General features: G+C 49.1%; 2 protein-coding genes across 4 annotated transcripts in view; both read left to right on the plus strand.

The window, feature by feature from the left end:
- LOC115531801 (synaptogyrin-2) overlaps nucleotides 1-2,362 on the plus strand; it is a 3,726-nt gene extending 1,364 nt beyond the window's left edge. Inside the window, exons 3-4 of the mRNA XM_030341133.1 lie at nucleotides 238-374; nucleotides 1,130-2,362. Of these exons, the coding sequence (XP_030196993.1) occupies nucleotides 238-374; nucleotides 1,130-1,333 (341 nt within the window). The 3' untranslated portion in view covers nucleotides 1,334-2,362. The remainder of the gene's footprint in view (nucleotides 1-237; nucleotides 375-1,129) is intronic.
- Nucleotides 2,363-3,475: 1,113 nt separating this feature from the next.
- On the plus strand, nucleotides 3,476-9,197 carry cant1a (calcium activated nucleotidase 1a). Of its 3 annotated transcripts, none has more exons than XM_030340937.1 (4): nucleotides 3,476-3,784; nucleotides 7,113-7,757; nucleotides 8,004-8,207; nucleotides 8,323-9,197. In XM_030340937.1, the coding sequence occupies exons 2-4, from the start codon at nucleotides 7,130-7,132 to the stop codon at nucleotides 8,691-8,693; spliced, it is 1,203 nt and encodes a 400-aa protein (XP_030196797.1). In that variant the 5' UTR covers nucleotides 3,476-3,784; nucleotides 7,113-7,129; the 3' UTR covers nucleotides 8,694-9,197. The 3 variants fall into 3 exon arrangements, with proteins under 3 accessions (XP_030196797.1, XP_030196790.1, XP_030196805.1); XM_030340930.1 differs by lacking the exon at nucleotides 3,476-3,784 and adding an exon at nucleotides 5,306-5,505; XM_030340945.1 differs by lacking the exon at nucleotides 3,476-3,784 and adding an exon at nucleotides 6,352-6,621.
- Nucleotides 9,198-18,277: the final 9,080 nt, after the last annotated feature.

The following is an 18,277-nucleotide window of genomic DNA, read 5'->3' on the forward strand; positions in this document are numbered from 1 at the left end:
TGTGTGTTTATTTTGAACTTCCTCTATATTTCTGGTAGGCCTATTCAGCACATATTTCAGAAAACACACACACACACACACACAACACACACACACACACACACACACACACACACACACACACACACACACACACACACACACACACACACACACACACACACAATGTGGAATCGTTAAGTGGTTTTGAAAATGCATCCCATAATGGTTGCATCGCACGTCTATGTGTTGGTTCAGGAGCATGGACCTTCCTGTGGTTCGTGTGCTTCTGCCTGCTGGCTCACCAGTGGGCCCTCACAGGCGACCGGTCCGGGGTGGCTGCGGACGCCGCTCAGGCCGTGGTCGCCTTCTCCTTCTTCTCCATCGCTTCATGGGTGAGTTTATTGACCCACTGAAGACTGCATTTGACTAGCGAACGACGCTGTCGATAGCAGTCCGTTTGGGGCCGTGGCTGTCCTCCCACGTGGAGGGGGGGTGAAGTGGACCTAGTGTCGCGCCACACACACATGCACACGCGCACACATGCACACGCACACGCACACACACATGCACTCGCTGTTACCCAAATGGACTCGCGTGGCACCTAGGTCCCGCCCACGGTGACTGGACTGGTTCTCAAAGAGCTGAGACGCCAGTCGGTCGTGAGATCTGGGACTCGGGGAACAATCAAAGCATTAACATGAAGGAGAAGTCTGACGAGATGGAACGCCGTTCCCTCCGTTATTGTCATACTTAACTCTCCACATCTGGTGCACGCCCACTGACAACTGAGCTGTACACTACATTATACACTACCTTCCTCACCAGTCTTAAAGCTGTTCACCTCATTAGACACATCATTCCTCCCAGTCTTAAGAGGACTGTAAGCTGTACACTACATGATACAAATATATCCGTCATAAGATACACATGGGTACTTTGACGAGGGCACCATTTTCTTAAGCAATCCAGACACCCGCAGTAAAAGCTCTAAGACTTGAGTCTTGACTTGACCTCTAGCTCCAGGATTTCACCCTGGTCCAAAAGATGTCCGTTGAGCCCCCCGGCTCCGTGCCACTATATCTCCCGGTACCATATCATACTATATCCCTATGTCTGGTGTTCTGATGATGTCCTTCTGCCCCATCAGGCTTCGCTGACATTCTTTGCGTACAGAAGATTCAGTCAAGGTGTGGACGCCTTTGAGCAGGAGTACAGAGATCCAGCCCCCCTGGATAACGCATACCCCCCCACCTACCCGCCGTACCCCAACAGTGGTCCCGAGGGGTACCAGCAGTCTCCCTTTAGCAGCACCCAGGAGCAGCCTGGGGAGTACCAGCCCCCCGCGTACTGAGGCCCGCGGCCGCGCTCAGCCACCTCCAATGCACGTCTTTCTTTCTCCTTCCTGTTTGTTTTTTAATAAAGAAGTGGCCACAGTTTATTTGCTATCGAGAGTTTTGCACTCCATAAGGATGCTTCGATGCTGATATCTTTCTTGCGAAAAGTAATGTTTTGCATTTGTTAAAGATATCAAAGGATGTTCTTTTGTTTTTTGGGGTTTTTATTTGGTGTAGAATAGATGGGTATTATTTGAATGATACATTGGTGTTTAAACAATTGGCATGCACCTGTATTGGGACATTCCCTACAAAACTAAATAAGTATTGAATACCATTCTCCAAAAAGGCCGTTATGATTAGTTTCACATTGTGAGATTTGAACGGGACTGCTGTTAATCTTATCCTCTATTTTGGGTTGTAGCCATTGCAAGGGAAATTGCTGAATAATGGAAAATTACTTATTTGTCATAACTGGCTTATATAGAATGATATATAGTCATTTTCTTGGCCCAAATCCCTATGTTATTTATTAGTCGACACTTGGATTTTGAAATTTTAAATATACATAGCAATGTTATTAACCACTCGTTTGAGGGCCTTTCGGCACTGATTAATATATGTTTTTTTTTTTTCAATACCATCAATAGTATATGTACTAACATTGTGTTTCAACAAGATGCCAAAGCACATCTGTATATAAGGTTGTATTTTATTTTCAATCCAATGTGGTTGTACATTTATCTTGTATGCCTGCACGCATTAATTCAAAATGATGTGTTTTCTTAAAATGTTTAGTCGAAGGAAATGCATAGTTGATAAAAAACAAAACGGCTTGCTGTGTTTAACAGCTACATTGAAGCAGATTTAGTGTTGCTGTACTTTACTAGGTTTACTATATTACTCTCTTTCTGACAGGATTCCGTTCCCTTGTATCCATTGTTTTTGTTAAAGGACTTTTGAATCATTTTCCTCCAAGTGCCTTCCACGATGTGCTGTGTTTCACACAAAGTTTGCCAAATAAAACGACACATTTTGAAGCGATGTCTTCTGACCACTTCTACAGCAGGAACCGGTCACAGGTGTGTTCCTTTGTCAATATTTGAGCATTGGTTCTATTGATACGTGTAGGAAGGGAGCTGTTAAGCAGATAGGTGAAGTGAATGCTTGTTCTATGATTCACCTGACACAAATTAGCACTTTTTTGGTAGGCCTACTGCTTCAGAAACCCTCTGACCTCTGCCTTTGAGCAAACCCCCAGGTCCTAGTGAGGGCAGAGTGCAGTGACTTATCTGTAGGGCGCTGTTTACTGAAATGTTCATTAGTTAAACATCTCCAACATAGTTTGATGTTCCCCTTTTTCTACCTTCCTAAAGGCTTTTATTAGGCCTTATATCTGTAATGTGCTTTAAAGACAAGTAACCTGTTTCACATATAATCAATAATAGGGTAAAGTTACCCCCTGTTCCTATCATTTTAACATGATTGGATTATATGGTATATATTACCAACGTTTTCAAATCAAATCAAACCAAACCAACTCTGAAAGGAGCTGCGAACCAAACTCCCTTTTTGTTTTGACCTGGTAATATGTACTGAGGTCCACAGACATACTAATATATAGCATTTTGTACCTGATAGTTAATTAATACCGTCATTCAGAGAAAACGGGAGCACAATAATGATTTTTGCCATTCTCTACCAACCGTTTATTTAAAATATCCACTCTGCTCCGTTCTCTCTTCTTTTTCGAGGCCCTTCGACGTCACGACCAGGGGACCGGTGGTCGGCGTGTGCATGCATGTGTGTGCGTGTGCGCGTGTGCGTGTGTAGCGTCATACTCGCAAATAAAGCCCACTCCCACTCTGCGTCGGTTCGAACCCCGGGATCAACGGGTTGAGGTGGGCCGTTACCATGGTGACGAAACGCCCCCTCCAGCTTGGAGTTCTCTGACCAAACCGCGTTGGTTTTTATATCTCAGTGTTAGAATTCAAGCTGAAAGTATTGCAATTTTTATCATTTCTGTTTGTTACAGTCGCTAAATGATACCATATTTTATCATCATAGGTTCAAAATCCCTGGTTCAAACAATAAAGGGTTCAAAACAGGTCTAAGTTGAGTGTTCAATTTACGGGGACGATTTGAACGCACCATGCAAATAAGCCCGCCCATTTCCCCCTAAACGAGAAGCTAACGCCACCGAACTGCTTTATAACATCTACGTGACAGAAACAGGTCCGAATTCATCACATAAACCATCACAACGAGCACATGATAGAAGGAGCATGGGGTCGTAACCCCGGTACCGTGTGATCACAGCAGGGGAGCGGGGCTCCAGCGTCAGGGCTGCACACAGGAAGTGATCAACGTGAACCTCTCAAGATAGTTCAGGACGGAGAAGGAGAGGCGACATGCCATCTCAGAGGCCACTAACGTCGGACGAGGAAGCTGCACATCTGACATTTCCTGTAAGTGTCTTTTCTGTTGTCTGCGGTGGTCCGGTTTGAGAGAGCAGGTGGTTCTGGTCATGACGCTAACCTGATCCATAACTTCCTCGGTCCCCGTGGACCAGTAAGGGACGGTCCAGGTGAGGCTGGTTTGGGTGATACAGACTGGGGGCGTGATTGATCGGGGGTGGGAGGCTGACTGGCTACGTGGGGCAGAGAGGATAAGTCAACCGTAGGGGTTTCCCGTGTGAGGACATCAAATCCCTTACTGTCGTACCCTGGACTGTTGGCTTCAGCATGTGACAGTAGTGTCACATGCAGTGTCTGGACTGTAGTGCGTTGGGTTGAGGGCTCTGAACCGTGGCGCTGTGACAACTCTCAGGCCATTCCAGCCCTACAGCACTTGACGGGTTATTTATGTTCCTGGCCAGCTGGCTGCCTACATCTGGTTTCTCCTGACCCCTTCCCTTTGAACACGTCTTTCCAAATGACAAGGAGCGCCGGTGGGATTCATGGCGCTCTAAGGGATATAATAAACGGAGACCAATAAGTTTAATTGACCTGATGGACTCTTTTAGAATCACTTTACAATTCTTAGTAATTTGATTTATGTATGTGTGCATGTGTGGTGTGTTTGTGCGTGTGTGTGTCTTTTAATTGGTTGACTAGTTTCAAAATCGTATACTCTACGCTTACATTAGTAAATGCGTGTGTGTGTGTGTGTGTGTGTGTGTGTGTGTGTGTGTGTGTGTGTGTGTGTGTGTGTGTGTGTGTGTGTGTGTGTGTGTGTTCCTGAACCGGGGGGTACCTGTAGATCCACTACAGGTGGGAGGCGGGGCCTCCATCCAGCACATGGGAGGTGACAGAGCAGCTCACCTATGTACCGTCCTGGCACAAACCCCAGGCTGCTGGATGGACGCCCCCGAGGTCACATGCCCCATGAACCGGCCTGTGATTGGGTCGTAGGTACGAGAGGTGTCTGACCTGCTGGGGCCCCGCACTCCCTCTCGCGGTGGCCCGCTCCCAGACAGCTGCTCCACAGAACCGTAACGAGTGACTCTGATCTGTTTGCACTGGCGCTGTAGGAGACTGTTGCCAATCAACACATCAACATGTTCCTGCACGCTCGCCCGCCACTCGGTGTAGCTCTACACGTGACTGCAGGCCAGCTACTACGTACCCTATACATTTATCTGTACGTTGCCATTTATTGGGCCGCTAGTCGAATCAGCATCTGCTGCAGGTCGCTCTGGCGGCCTTGCAGCGTGGAGTTGATGCATGTAACGTAAAAAGTCCAAGTGCGGTTATGTTCAATTGCAGCACTCCTGTAATGTCTTATCCAATCAAATGATTTGGTCATCAGAGCTAACTGTTGAATATGATTCATTATTTATATAGATATATAGCTGGCAGTTTCACAGCCTTGCATTGTACTACAATAGATGCTGTGCTGCTCCATTGCTGAGGGACTAGAAACATATAGAGGCTTTAGGTTGTCTATCTGGACTGGCCCTGCTGGGTGGGGGGGGGGTTGCCCGTTTGGAACCGGCTCATTATCCTCCGGTCTGAAGTCCAATCCTATGTAATATCCCTAAGTCACGGTTTGGTGACCAGTAAACTCGGCAGCAGGACAGAGTTGTCTCGGCTCCTCCGTGCCAGTGCATGTAGTCATCTCCTACGAAGACGCTGCTGCTGTGACTGGATGAGCGGCGCTCAGCGGGCCGGCAGGAAGAGACGGAAGGGTAGGCCCCGTCCAAGCCCCTCCTCCCCCCGGTGTCTCTTTAAATGTCTCTTAGCCTCTTATTAAGTTTCCTTTCACGAGTTGGTCTGTTGCCACATAGTGTTTTCAGATCCAATTATTAAACGTCTGATGAAATGGGGAAGCAGTCCACCAACCCGTGGGCCGGCTGTAGGTGCTGTGTGTGTGTGATTGAGCGCAGTGGGCCATGTTGTTCCCATAATGAGCGTCTGTTTTGCCAGGGGCCTGTTATGAAAGGGCCTTTTAGCAGAGCCCAGCTCCCTGCACGCGTCTGTTCTCTCTTCAGGAAAAGCCTCCACCAGAGCTTATCCTGCCAAGCCGTGGTTTGGTCGTCTAGGCCTCATGAGGTAACTCTGGCCCCCTTTCTGTGCTATAGCACAGGGCCAGAATTAATACTGTAATGTCTTTGAATGGTACTGCTTAGTCGTGGAATGAAGATATCGACTTATTGCGAGAGCTATAAAGTTGATAAAAACTCGTCGAGGTGATCAAATCAGTGTTTTAAAAACGTCAATGAGACTAGCTTTAGTCAAATACCACACCTTAATGATCCATATGTAGCACTGTAATGACTGTTAGACTGTTTACAACGGTGTTGTAAAGTGTATCATGATATTTATCGATATTGTGTTAGGTTCCCCATGAGTATACATATGATACATTTTTCTATATTGTCCAGCCCTACTTTAAAATTATATCTATACATTGTAATACATTAATAATTAAGTAGTCATCACAAATGAACTGTGAATTGAAACTTATGGTACTACAAGTAACCTTTGGTTGTCAGCCTTAAATGACCAAGCCAGGGGTTTTGCACCTGTCAATGTTTCACATGGCCAGATAAGACTGTTTGTGTTTCCTGCTTTACCTGCCGCCACTCCCATCACCTTTCTCTGTATGCTAAACAAAGCACTCCTCAAGTTCCACGTTGACACTAACCCGCGGGGACCAAACCTCTGGAACGTTCCTGTCTAGAAGTGAGGCTCAGCTTAGTAATAGAGACATAGAGACGACATAGTAAAGAGCTGTTGCCTGTGTGGTTGGAATTAGTTGGGAGGAACATTATTCGACCCAGGGTAGATCTGCCATGTCGAAGGTAGGTTAAACCTAAGGAAGTCCGTTTTTTTTTCTTTTTCGTACTATCTTCCATTGCTTATGTATTTCTCTTAGGAATTGTAATTAGGTGTTCACAGTGTATCTGTGTATACCTATTGTTATTTTAGGGGTTGGGTATTGTTTTTCTGGATTGGTAATGCTTATGGCTCAGCAGAATTGGCCCATCAACACTTGATATGCTTACATTAGCCAGCAGGATGTAAGGCGGTCCAGTATGGGATCGGTTAAGGTAATTAACATTTTTATAGAAGAACAGCTTGACAAAGGATATGTTGAAATGAGCATTTGTATGTGTGAGTGAAGGCAAAGTGAATCTCACATTGTCTTCAAAACATTTTGGGATACGAGTATGCCACATACAGCCTGTTAACGCCTTGTTTACATTCGGGGTTTGCTTGTGCTTAATGCCAACACGCAGCGACGTGTGAAGTACGGATCACTAACGTCTCCCACGCCCTCCCCCTGCTGCAGGGCCTCCCCCGTCCCCCATGTCTGCTTCCACGGCCTTCTCCCTACTAGTTCAGGATGAGCCCATGAACCCCCTCCGCATCTCTGTCGGAGGCCTCCCCATGTTGGCGTCCATGGCCAGCCCCACCGACCCCCGCTTCCGCCTCAAGTGGCGTCCCATCGTGACGGCGGCGGCGGCGCTGGCCGTGCTGCTCCTGGTCTTCCTGCAGCTCAGCCCCTCGCGCGCGGGCGGCGCCCGGAGCCGGGCCGCGACCCCGGACCCCGAGGGGCGCTACAACGACACCTACCCGCTCAGCGCGCCCCAGAGGACCGCCCACGGCACGCGCTACCGCATCGCTGTCATCGCCGACCTGGACACGGCCTCCCGCAGCGCCGGCAAGGAGCTGACGTGGTTCAGCTACCTGCTGCGCGGCTACCTGTCGGTGTCCCAGAGCGGGGACAAGGTGGAGGTGGAGTGGGACGCGGAGCCGGTGGTGCTGGAGAGCCACCTGGCGGAGAAGGGGCGGGGCATGGAGCTGTCGGAGCTGGTGGCGTTCAACGGGAAGCTGTACAGCGTGGACGACCGCACGGGGATCGTCTACCACATCGACGGCAACAAGGCCGTGCCCTGGGTCATCCTGCCGGACGGCGACGGCAGCGTGGCCAAAGGTCGGTGTTCCCGGGGGCGTCCCGGGATGTTTTGGATCACGAGCGTCCCTGTGGAACCGCCCAGTAGGAAGCGTTGGTCAGGATCGACTGCCTTGGTCTTACTGTGTAGAAATGCATGCTACGTTTTGGGGGGTTTCCCCTCCTCAGAGGCGTTATAAAAGAAAACAACTTTATTAATAATTAGGAAACCTTCATCTGCATGTACGTGCTCTTTGATGGTGACTGGTGTCGTGGTTCCCCTGGTAGGTTTTAAGGCGGAGTGGCTGGCCGTCAAGGAGGAGCGTCTGTACGTCGGCGGTCTGGGCAAAGAGTGGACCACCACGGCGGGCGAGTTTGTCAACCACAACCCGGAGTGGGTGAAGGTGGTGGGTTACAGAGGGGACGTCCGCCATGAAAACTGGGTCCCCAAGTACGAGTTCCTGAGGGCGGCGGCCGGCATCAGCCCCCCCGGTGAGTCCCGTTGAACGCCCACAGAGCTTCTACCGCCTCACGCCCCTAAGTCTCTGACAGTGTGTCAGCGCCGGGTGTTCGTACCTGACTCCATGTTCCCCCCCCCCCCCCCCAGGCTATCTCATCCACGAGTCGGCAGCGTGGAGCGACACCCTGCAGCGCTGGTTCTTCCTGCCGCGCCGGGCCAGCTCGGAACGCTACGAGGAGGCGGCCGACGAGCGCCGCGCCACCAACCTGGTGCTCAGCTGCTCGCCCGGGTTCGAGCGCGTGGTGGTCAGCCGCGCCGGCCCCCTCAGCCCCACCCACGGCTTCTCCTCCTTCAAGTTCGTCCCCGACACCGACGACCAGCTCGTCCTTGCCCTCAAGTCGGAGGAGGTCGGGGGGACGGTGGCCACCTACATCCTGGCGTTCACGCTGGACGGACGCATCCTCCTTCCAGAGACCAAGATCGGAGAGGTGAAGTACGAAGGCCTGGAGTTCATCTGAAGGGCGGCAGAGCCCCTGGTGAGCGGGGCCGCGGGGTCGTTGGTTCGGGAGACTCTTGGTTCTTTACTCGGATCAGCGTTAAAGGCTCCAGCTCCCAGCGGTCCTAACACGAACCTTAGCGGTGAGAGTGGGAGCGGTGTTGAGAACGGGCTTGAAGAGGTCACAAGAACAAGTGCCCAAATGACCCCTTCTCCGCGGCAAAACGGGGAACCTCCAAGTGCGGTCGCCTTTTTTCTATTTTTTTTTTTTAGAACGAATGTATGAATATTTCCTTGTAAAGAATGTGATGCTAGTTGTGTTGAGAATAAAAGCTGTTTTAACATGCCCCTCTTGTATAAGCACACAGGGCTGATAATTGTAGAACAAGGAAAACAAGCACTGATTGCTCTGCCGTCTTCAGATACATTGTTTAAATAAATATAACACCAGTGGAAACAATATAGTGTGGAATAAAATTCATGCCGGCATTTTATTCATACATTAAAATACTTTCATTTTCAACAACTCTGTTGCACAATTTGCCTATAGTCAAATTCACCCGTAGGCTAAAACGTTTCTCAGAGCAACAAACATAGCCGGGATCACCATGCTGATCCACGGGACCCTGCTGGCTGCCTTCGGGATGTTGCTTCTCCATGTTTCTCCTCTCAGATCCGTGAACTTGAGCCTTTACAGTAAGTCTGACTATAATTCCGATACTTATAATGCAAATAGTATAATGCAAAAATCAGTCGTTTCTTCTTTAAATATTTGTTTTGTTTCCTTGTTGGTACGGAGGTAACCAGGAGGGGTGGGGGTATTTGCTGTCTCAAATAGAAGCTTGTTATCTTTTTACATCAGAAAGCAAGATATGGTCGCGCCAGAGGAGGGGGATATACGGTTGGGGGGCTCGAAGACCCACTCCCAGGGCCGGGTGGAGGTCTACCTTCACGGGGAATGGGGAACCGTGTGTCACAATGCCTGGGAGCTTATGGAGCCTTATCTGCCGCCGCTGGAGGGACGTTTGGCGAAAGTGGGCTGTTCTGTTCTGATATTGTTCCTCCACTAAGGGGGAATGGCACAGCAGCAGTCCTAGCAGTAATAGAGCCAACAGTGATCGCCCCTGTTCGAACGGCTCTGGTTCAGGCAGTCAATTTCCCATTTGCTTATTCAGAAAATCGAAGTTTTAAGCCTGGAACTAAGCCAATAATCCCACAAATGGTTACCATTTTATCATAAATAAATAAGATTCGGAGCAAACAACTATGTAGAAAACTATAGAAAGGGTAAATGTAAAAAACTACAATATCTGGGGAACGAAGGAAGCTCTACCGTAGGCGCGCTTCTTTCACCTTTAATTTGTCATTATAGTGTTTATATTGTTAATAAAATAAGTTGTATCTATCTCTATCTATCTATCTATCTATCTATCTATCTATCTATATCTATATCTATCTATCTATATATATATATATATATATAGTTTGTGTGTTTGTGTATATAATATAAACTTTCTAAGATATTCTACTTTTAAAATACTATTTCATGGAAGTTAATCTGTGCCATCAGATTTTGAAAATAAAAAGCCATTAAATTCTAAGCACTGAAAATGTATGCATTGAATTAACGATTTTCTTTTCTCTGAATTTTACTTGACAATTTTCAATAAATCAATTTCACATTTATTTTTCAATGTTAAACAATTCTTAATCAAATATTCAACCATTAGAAATTCAACCTAAATACTTTCAACGTCCCCAAAGTCAGCTGCGAATTCAATGTAGGAAATTCACCGTTAACATCGGGGGACCCAAGGAAGAGTGAAAAAAAAGAAAGAAAAAAGCGTGACACTGGGGGGCGCTGTTGACCAAAATTTCTGCAACATGCATGAGTTTGAAGCGTAGAAACAGGCATGAACTCGTTCACTTGGGGAAACATGCACGAGTTTAAAATGTAACGTTTGTATCGTCATCGATCACTTGGATTGGGGGTTCTTGTTTTGTGACAACGGGTGCACGTTAATTGGCTGGAGCATTACGGTTGATATGCCTCTTTGGTGGCATAGCAAGAGCAACGTGCGCGCAGAGCCAACACTATTCCGCACCGAGTGACATGATACAGATATTTGGTTAACAAATTAAAAGCAGGATGCTGTCGGGCGCTTCTTCCCGAGGCACGGCCTGTTTCCACTGGAACTACAAGCTAAGCTGCTGCCGCTTCAGTTGCCCGATAGCCTACTGTCGGCTCTGCGCTCTCATGTGCCACAGTGGGCAGCGGGCTACAGATCGCCCCAGCATCACACCAAACGTAGGCAAAGGGACCTCGGATCGCCCCAAATTGGTGCCCTTATAAATTGGGCTCCTTAGCCCATTAAAATTACCCTTACGCCGCATTTAAATCCAGCCACGTCGTTGCAATCCCACCCACACTTCACATACAGGCATTAGTCCATCGTTTATTTCATACTGCAGTAAAAAAAACATGCATAAAAGATAAGACGTTTCTTTATGTCTTAATCTATGAGGTTTTATTAAAGGTCCAATGACATGAACATCTCACTTTATGAGGTTTTCTAACATAAATATGAGTTCCCCTAGCCTGCCTATGGTCCCCCAGTGGATAAAACTTGCGTTTGGTGTGCGCGCGGTTCAGTCGACTTCAGGTTGACGTGAAAGTGGAAGAACCAGAGACGTCGCAGAACCCGACAAAGTCGTTTGTGATTCATAATATCGTCTGGAGGTGCACACAGCTTTTTGCCGTGATAATATGTATTATATGATATAGATATCTATGTATGATATTATTTAGATATAGAGCTCCAGGACTGTAACGCAAGTGTTGTACACTTCCTTGTTATTTGGATATCCGTTCTGCTTTTGGTGTTATGGCGCATAACACGTCGGACTCTCGTCTCTGGTATTTCTACGAGACTCGTAGTGGGGGTTATCTCAGCCAAGGTTGTGAATGAATTTGGGGGAAGGAACTTTGGCTTTGACTCCCTCAAGAACATGAACAACGACATCGAGGAGAAAGGGATTGTTGGCGGCGAATGTCTCCCGCTTGAGCCCCGCTGTTGTGCCCGGCAACAATCCCTTTCTCCTTGTCGCGGTTCAGTCTACTTCACATTGATGTGGACGTTGAAGAACCAGGAACGTCGGAGAACCCAACGTTCTTTTGAGATTCATAATATCGGCTCACACAGCTTTTGGCCGTGATAATATATATTATATGATATAGATATCTATGTAGGCTATATGATAATATTTAGATATAGAGCTCCAGGACTCCCGTGTGTTCTAGAATATTTACAGAACACGGCTAAAGGCTGTGTGCGCCTCGCCATTGCGATAAGACTCTAAAGGCCGATATATGCTCCGTTTTAGACGTAACGCGTAAGCACGTAAGATACATAACCCCCCCTTGCGCGGTAAAATATCCCCCCTTACGTGCTTAAGTGCGTCGCCCAAAATTCCTGACTATGCGACGAAAGGCGGCTGCATGCTTCAGCGTTGGTGTTACGTTGTTGCGCAAAATTTACTCAAAGCAATTCATGCTCCCTTTTAGGTTGCGCGTGTTGCCAAGCAATTTACCGCCAGAACAGTAGGTGGAGTAATATGTGGAGTAAAGTTTTTCGTTGAAGACGACCTTGAGAATGACGTCTTTGTCTGTGGGAGTCGTTGGTTTGTTTATGTGCCAGATCGTGTTCTCCCCATACACAGTGAATGATGGCAACAGACAGAGGAACAGGGGTGATGAAGTTGTTGATCATTGGGGTTGTATAAATGTGCATATCTCTCTACATTTTAAAACGACATAATGTGTTGGCAGCAAAGTTAACTTCACTTCACGTTAATGCTTTTGTATATGAGCCTGCCGGGTCGTCCTTGCCTTCTGGCTTTTAAAAATGGCGGTATGAAAACAGGAAATGTGATACTCCAGACAGGAAGTAGTAACCAGACCAGCAGACCAATCACAGCCTTGCAGGCTGCGCGGCTCGAGTAAAAGCTTACGTAAAAAATGACGCAAGTCTAGAAAAATCGCCGACGCACACAAGACGTGAGAAGTCGCGCAAGGGGTGCGCAAGGGCCTCTTGCGCTTGCGCTTACGTAACTGAGCATAAATCGGCCTTTAAACACTACGGCCCTACGCAGCTCGCAAAGACTGTGATTGGCCAGCTAACCACATCCTTTCAGGAGTCTCACATTTCCGGTTGTTCAGAGTGTGGAAAAAGACCGCTAACCTAAACTTAGCTACTGCTACTCTCGTCGAAAATACTGGAAGTGCATAAATATAAACAAGCCAGCGATTTCCACTTCCACGCCCACAGATTCGTTCGTTGCTCCCCCTACTGTTCTGGCGGAGAATCCCCTTGCAACACGCGAAATCCTTAAGGAACCTTAAAGGAACCGTAAATCAAAACTTGTCTAAAACAAGTCCCTTGTGTAAATTATGTGCTTACGTCTCTGCGTCTAAAACGACCCTAAATCGGCCTTAAGACTGACCTAAGCGAACTACAAACTGTACAAAACCGGGCTGCTTGCCCTTGATAGATCTTACAGATCAAATGTAGATCAGATGCATTCTAATCTCAAGTGGCCTAAAGCTCTTGATAGGTTATCCATTAGGTCCTTGATATTTATTAAGAATGTAATTTCCACTCATGTTCCTAGAGCTCTTTTTAATGAAATTGGTTTTTGCTCTGATGCTCATTCATACGGTACTAGATCTGCAACAGCAGGGCTAGTTGTTCTCCCACACTGTAGGAGTAATGCAATGAGGAGGACATCCTTCTATAGGTCCATTTCTTTGAGGAATATACTCCCTTCGCACATTCGTGTTATACCTGTGAAGAGGGAATTCAAGAGGCAAATTAAATCCTATTTTTATTTATGTTAAATATGAACTCGGGACTCTGACTTGGCTTGGCGCTCAATGAATTATGTTTTGATGAAGGGGTTTGCGCTCTGAGACGCCCAGATGCCCATTTATTTGTTTGTTTGACTGTTGCTATGTATTTGTAGTTTTGTCACTACTTTTACTGTATTTGAGTGATGATTAATTGTTTGTCTCATCTCATCTCATTTTCGTCCGCTTATCCGGGGTCGGGTCGCGGGGGGAGCAGCTCAAGCAGGGGGCCCCAGACTTCCCTTTCCCGGGCCACATTAACCAACTCTGACGGGGGGATCCCGAGGCGTTCCCAGGCCAGTGTTGAGATATAATCTCTCCACCTAGTCCTGGGTCTTCCCCGAGGCCTCCTCCCCACTGTACGTGCCTGAAACACCTCCCAAGGCAGGCGCCCAGTGGGCATCCTTACCAGATGCCCGAACCACCTCAGCTGACTCCTTTCTAAGTAAAGGAGCAGCGGCTCTAATCCGAGTTCCTCACGGATGGCTGAGCTTCTCACCCTATCCCTAAGGGAGACGCCAGCCACCCTTCTGAGAAAACTCATCTCGGCCGCTTGTACCCGCGATCTCGTCCTTTCGGTCATCACCCAGTCCTCATGACCATAGGTGAGGATAGGAACGAAGATCGACCGGTAGATCGAGAGCTTTGCCTTGCGGCTCGGCTCTCTTTTCGTTACAACGGTGCGGTAAAGCGAACGCAATACCGCCCCCGCTGCTCCGATTCTCCGGCCAATCTCACGCTCCATAGTACCCTCACTTGCGAACAAGACCCCGAGGTACTTGAACTCCTTCACTTGGGCTAAGGACTCATTTCCTACCCGGAGTAAGCAATCCATCGGTTTCCTGCTAAGAGTCATGGCCTCAGATTTAGCGGTGCTGATCCTCATCCCAGCCGCTTCACACTCGGCCACCAGCCGATCCAGTGAGTGCTGAAGGTCACAGGCCGATGATCCCATGAGGACCACATCATCTGCAAAAAGCAGTGACGAGATCCTCAGACCACCGAACTGCAACCCCTCCCCACCACGACTACGCCTCGATATCCTGTCCATGTATATCACAAACAGGATTGGTGACAAGGCGCAGCCCTGGCGGAGACCAGCACCCACTGAGAACGAAACTGACTGGCTGCCGAGGACACGAACACAGCTCTCGCTTTGGAAGTACAGGGATTGGATGGCCCTGAGGATAGACCCCCTTACCCCATACTCCCGCAGCACCTCCCACAGTTTCTCCCGGGGGACCCGGTCATACGCCTTCTCCAGATCCACAAAACACATGTAGACCGGATGGGCATAATCCCAGGCCCCCTCCAGGATCCTTGCGAGAGTGAAGAGCTGGTCCGTAGTTCCACGTCCGGGGCGAAAACCGCATTGTTCCTCTTCAATCTGAGGTTCGACGATCGGCCGAACCCTCCTTTCCAGCACCTTGGAGTAGACTTTACCAGGGAGGCTGAGAAGTGTGATACCCCGGTAATTGGCACACACTCTCTGGTCCCCCTTTTTGAACAGGGGAACCACCACCCCGGTTTGCCACTCCTTTGGCACTGTACCCGACTCCCACGCGATGTTGAATAGGCGTGTCAACCATGACAGCCCCTCAACACCCAGAGCCTTTAGCATTTCTGGCTGGATCTCATCAATCCCTGGGGCTTTGCCACTGCGGAGATGTTTGACTACCTCAGTGACCTCCACCAGGGAAATTGACGACGAAACACCATCAACCTCGAGCTCTGCCTCCAACATAGAGGGCGTGTTATTCGGATTCAGGAGTTCCTCAAAGTGTTCCTTCCAACGTCCGACGACCTCCTCAGTTGAGGTCAACAGAGTCCCATCCTTACTCTACACAGCTTGGATGGTTCCCCGTTTCCCCCTCCTGAGGTGCCGGATAGTCTTCCAGAAACACTTTGGTGCCGACCGAAAGTCCTTCTCCATGGCCTCTCCGAACTTCTCCCACACCCGCTGCTTAGCCTCCGACACGGCAGCAGCTGCAGCCCTTCGGGCCTGTCGGTACCCTGCAACCGAGTCAGGAGTCCTCCAGGATATCATATCCCGGAAGGCCTCCTTCTTCAATCGGACGGCTTCCCTGACCACCGGTGTCCACCACGGTGTCCGAGGGTTACCGCCCCTTGAGGAGCCTAAGACCCTGAGGCCACAGCTAGCCGCCGCAGCTTCAGCAATGGAGGCTTTGAACACCGCCCACTCCGGCTCAATGCCCCCAACCTCCACAGGAATGCCAGAAAAACTCCGCCGGAGGTGTGAGTTGAAGATACCTAGGACGGGGGCCTCCTCGAGACGTTCCCAGTTCACCCGCACTACTCGTTTGGGCTTACCAGGTCTATCCGGAAATTTCCCCCATTCCCTGATCCAACTCACAACCAGATGGTGGTCGGTTGACAGTTCCGCCCCTCTCTTTACCCGAGTGTCCAAAACATGCGGCCTCAGATCAGATGACACGATCACAAAATCGATCATTGATCTTCGGCCTAGGGTACTCTGGTACCAGGTACACTTATGAGCACCCTTATGTTCGAACATGGTGTTTGTTATGGATAATCCATGACTAGCACAGAAGTCCAATAACAAACGACCGCTCGGGTTTAGATCAGGGAGGCCGTTCCTCCCCACCACGCCTCTCCAGGTGTCTCCATCGTTGCCCACGTGGGCGTTGAAGTCACCCAGCAGAACTACGGAGTCCCCTACTGGAGCCCCATACAGGACTCCATTCAGGGTCTCCAAGAAGGCCGAGTACTCTGAGCTGCTGTTTGGTGCATACGCACAAACAACAGTCAGAGTTTTCCCCCCTACAACCCTTAGGCGCAGGGAGGCGACCCTCTCATCTACCGGGGTAAACTCCAACACCGCGGCGCTCAGCCGGGGATTTATGAGTATCCCCACACCCGCCCGGCGCCTCACGCCCTTGGCAACTCCGGAGAAGAATAGAGTCCAACCCTTATCCAGGAGTACGGTACCAGAGCTGAGACTGTGCGTGGAGGTAAGCCCCACCAGATCTAACTGATAGCGCTCCACCTCCCTCACAAGCTCCGGTTCCTTTCCCCACAGCGAGGTGACGTTCCACGTCCCCAGAGCCAGCTTCTGCCGCCCGGGTCTGGTCCGTCGAGACCCCTGACCTTCGTTGCCACCCATGTGGCTGCGCACCCGACCCCAACGGGTCTTCCCACAGGTGGTGGGCCCATGAGATGAAGAGAGGGGGGGTGCCACGTAGTTTGTTCGGGCTGTGCCCGACCGGGCTCCGTGGCAAACCCGGCCACCAGGCGCTCGCCATCGAGCCCTCCGTCTGGGCCTGGCTCCAGACGGGGGCCCCGGGCTTCCTCCGGGCCGGGTCACATCTCCTCTTATTCCGATATTCATTGAGGATTTTTGAACCATTCTTAGTCTGGCCCCTCACCTGAGACCACTCTGCCATGAGAGACCCTACCAGGAGCACAAGGTTCCAGACAACACAGCCCTCAGGTTCACAGGGACACGCAAACCTCTCCACCACGATAAGGTGACGGTTCCATAATTGTTTGTATGTTCAGATTTTAATTGGACCCCAGGAAGACTTGTCTGCCGCTTCTGCGACAACTAATGGGGATCCATAATAAACAATAAACAATATATCTTTATCCACTGTAAACAGAGCGCATGGTACCGTGGCGGCAAGCTGCTCAGGGCCACACCCCCACCCTCCTCCTTGACCCGCCTCGCTCCTCATTTGCATTATAGCTACAGACACCAAAACAGCGCATTTGGGGGAGGCTCAATGTGCGACTGGCTCGGAGTGGCTGTAACTCTGCACCACGGCTGAATTTCGGGAACGTCTTTGAATACTGTGTTAGTTGCCCACTAATACCTATATTAAAGAATACATAAAATAGCATGTAATGGGACCTTCAAAACATATTTCCAACCTCACTTTGTACTACAGCACTCACCACATTTTCTAGTTTTACTGCGATCCCCGCCTGCCCGGCTCTACCGGTTTCCACCGAGATTGTTATCTCAGGCACCAAGGCGTTAACATTAAGTTGAACCGTATCAAAAGAAAAAAAATAACCGTAACAACCCCGCCCGCATGCCCATCATAGGTGGTTCTACTGGTTTCCACCCAGTGTGGTTGCAAGGACAAAGAGCGTGGTTGGTAAGACACAGAGACGGTTAGGCCTTGACATTCCAAAAAAAAACTTTAACCATAGCAACCTCTGAAAGGTTAGTCCCTCCTCTAAGGTGACGGTTCCATAATTGTTTGTATGTTCAGATTTTAATTGGACCCCAGGAAGACTTGTCTGCCGCTTCTGCGACAACTAATGGGGATCCATAATAAACAATAAACAATATATCTTTATCCACTGTAAACAGAGCGCATGGTACCGTGGCGGCAAGCTGCTCAGGGCCACACCCCCACCCTCCTCCTTGACCCGCCTCGCTCCTCATTTGCATTATAGCTACAGACACCAAAACAGCGCATTTGGGGGAGGCTCAATGTGCGACTGGCTCGGAGTGGCTGTAACTCTGCACCACGGCTGAATTTCGGGAACGTCTTTGAATACTGTGTTAGTTGCCCACTAATACCTATATTAAAGAATACATAAAATAGCATGTAATGGGACCTTCAAAACATATTTCCAACCTCACTTTGTACTACAGCACTCACCACATTTTCTAGTTTTACTGCGATCCCCGCCTGCCCGGCTCTACC

Source organism: Gadus morhua, chromosome 2, assembly GCF_902167405.1.
Source record: "Gadus morhua chromosome 2, gadMor3.0, whole genome shotgun sequence".
NCBI classification, from domain to species: domain Eukaryota; kingdom Metazoa; phylum Chordata; class Actinopteri; order Gadiformes; family Gadidae; genus Gadus; species Gadus morhua.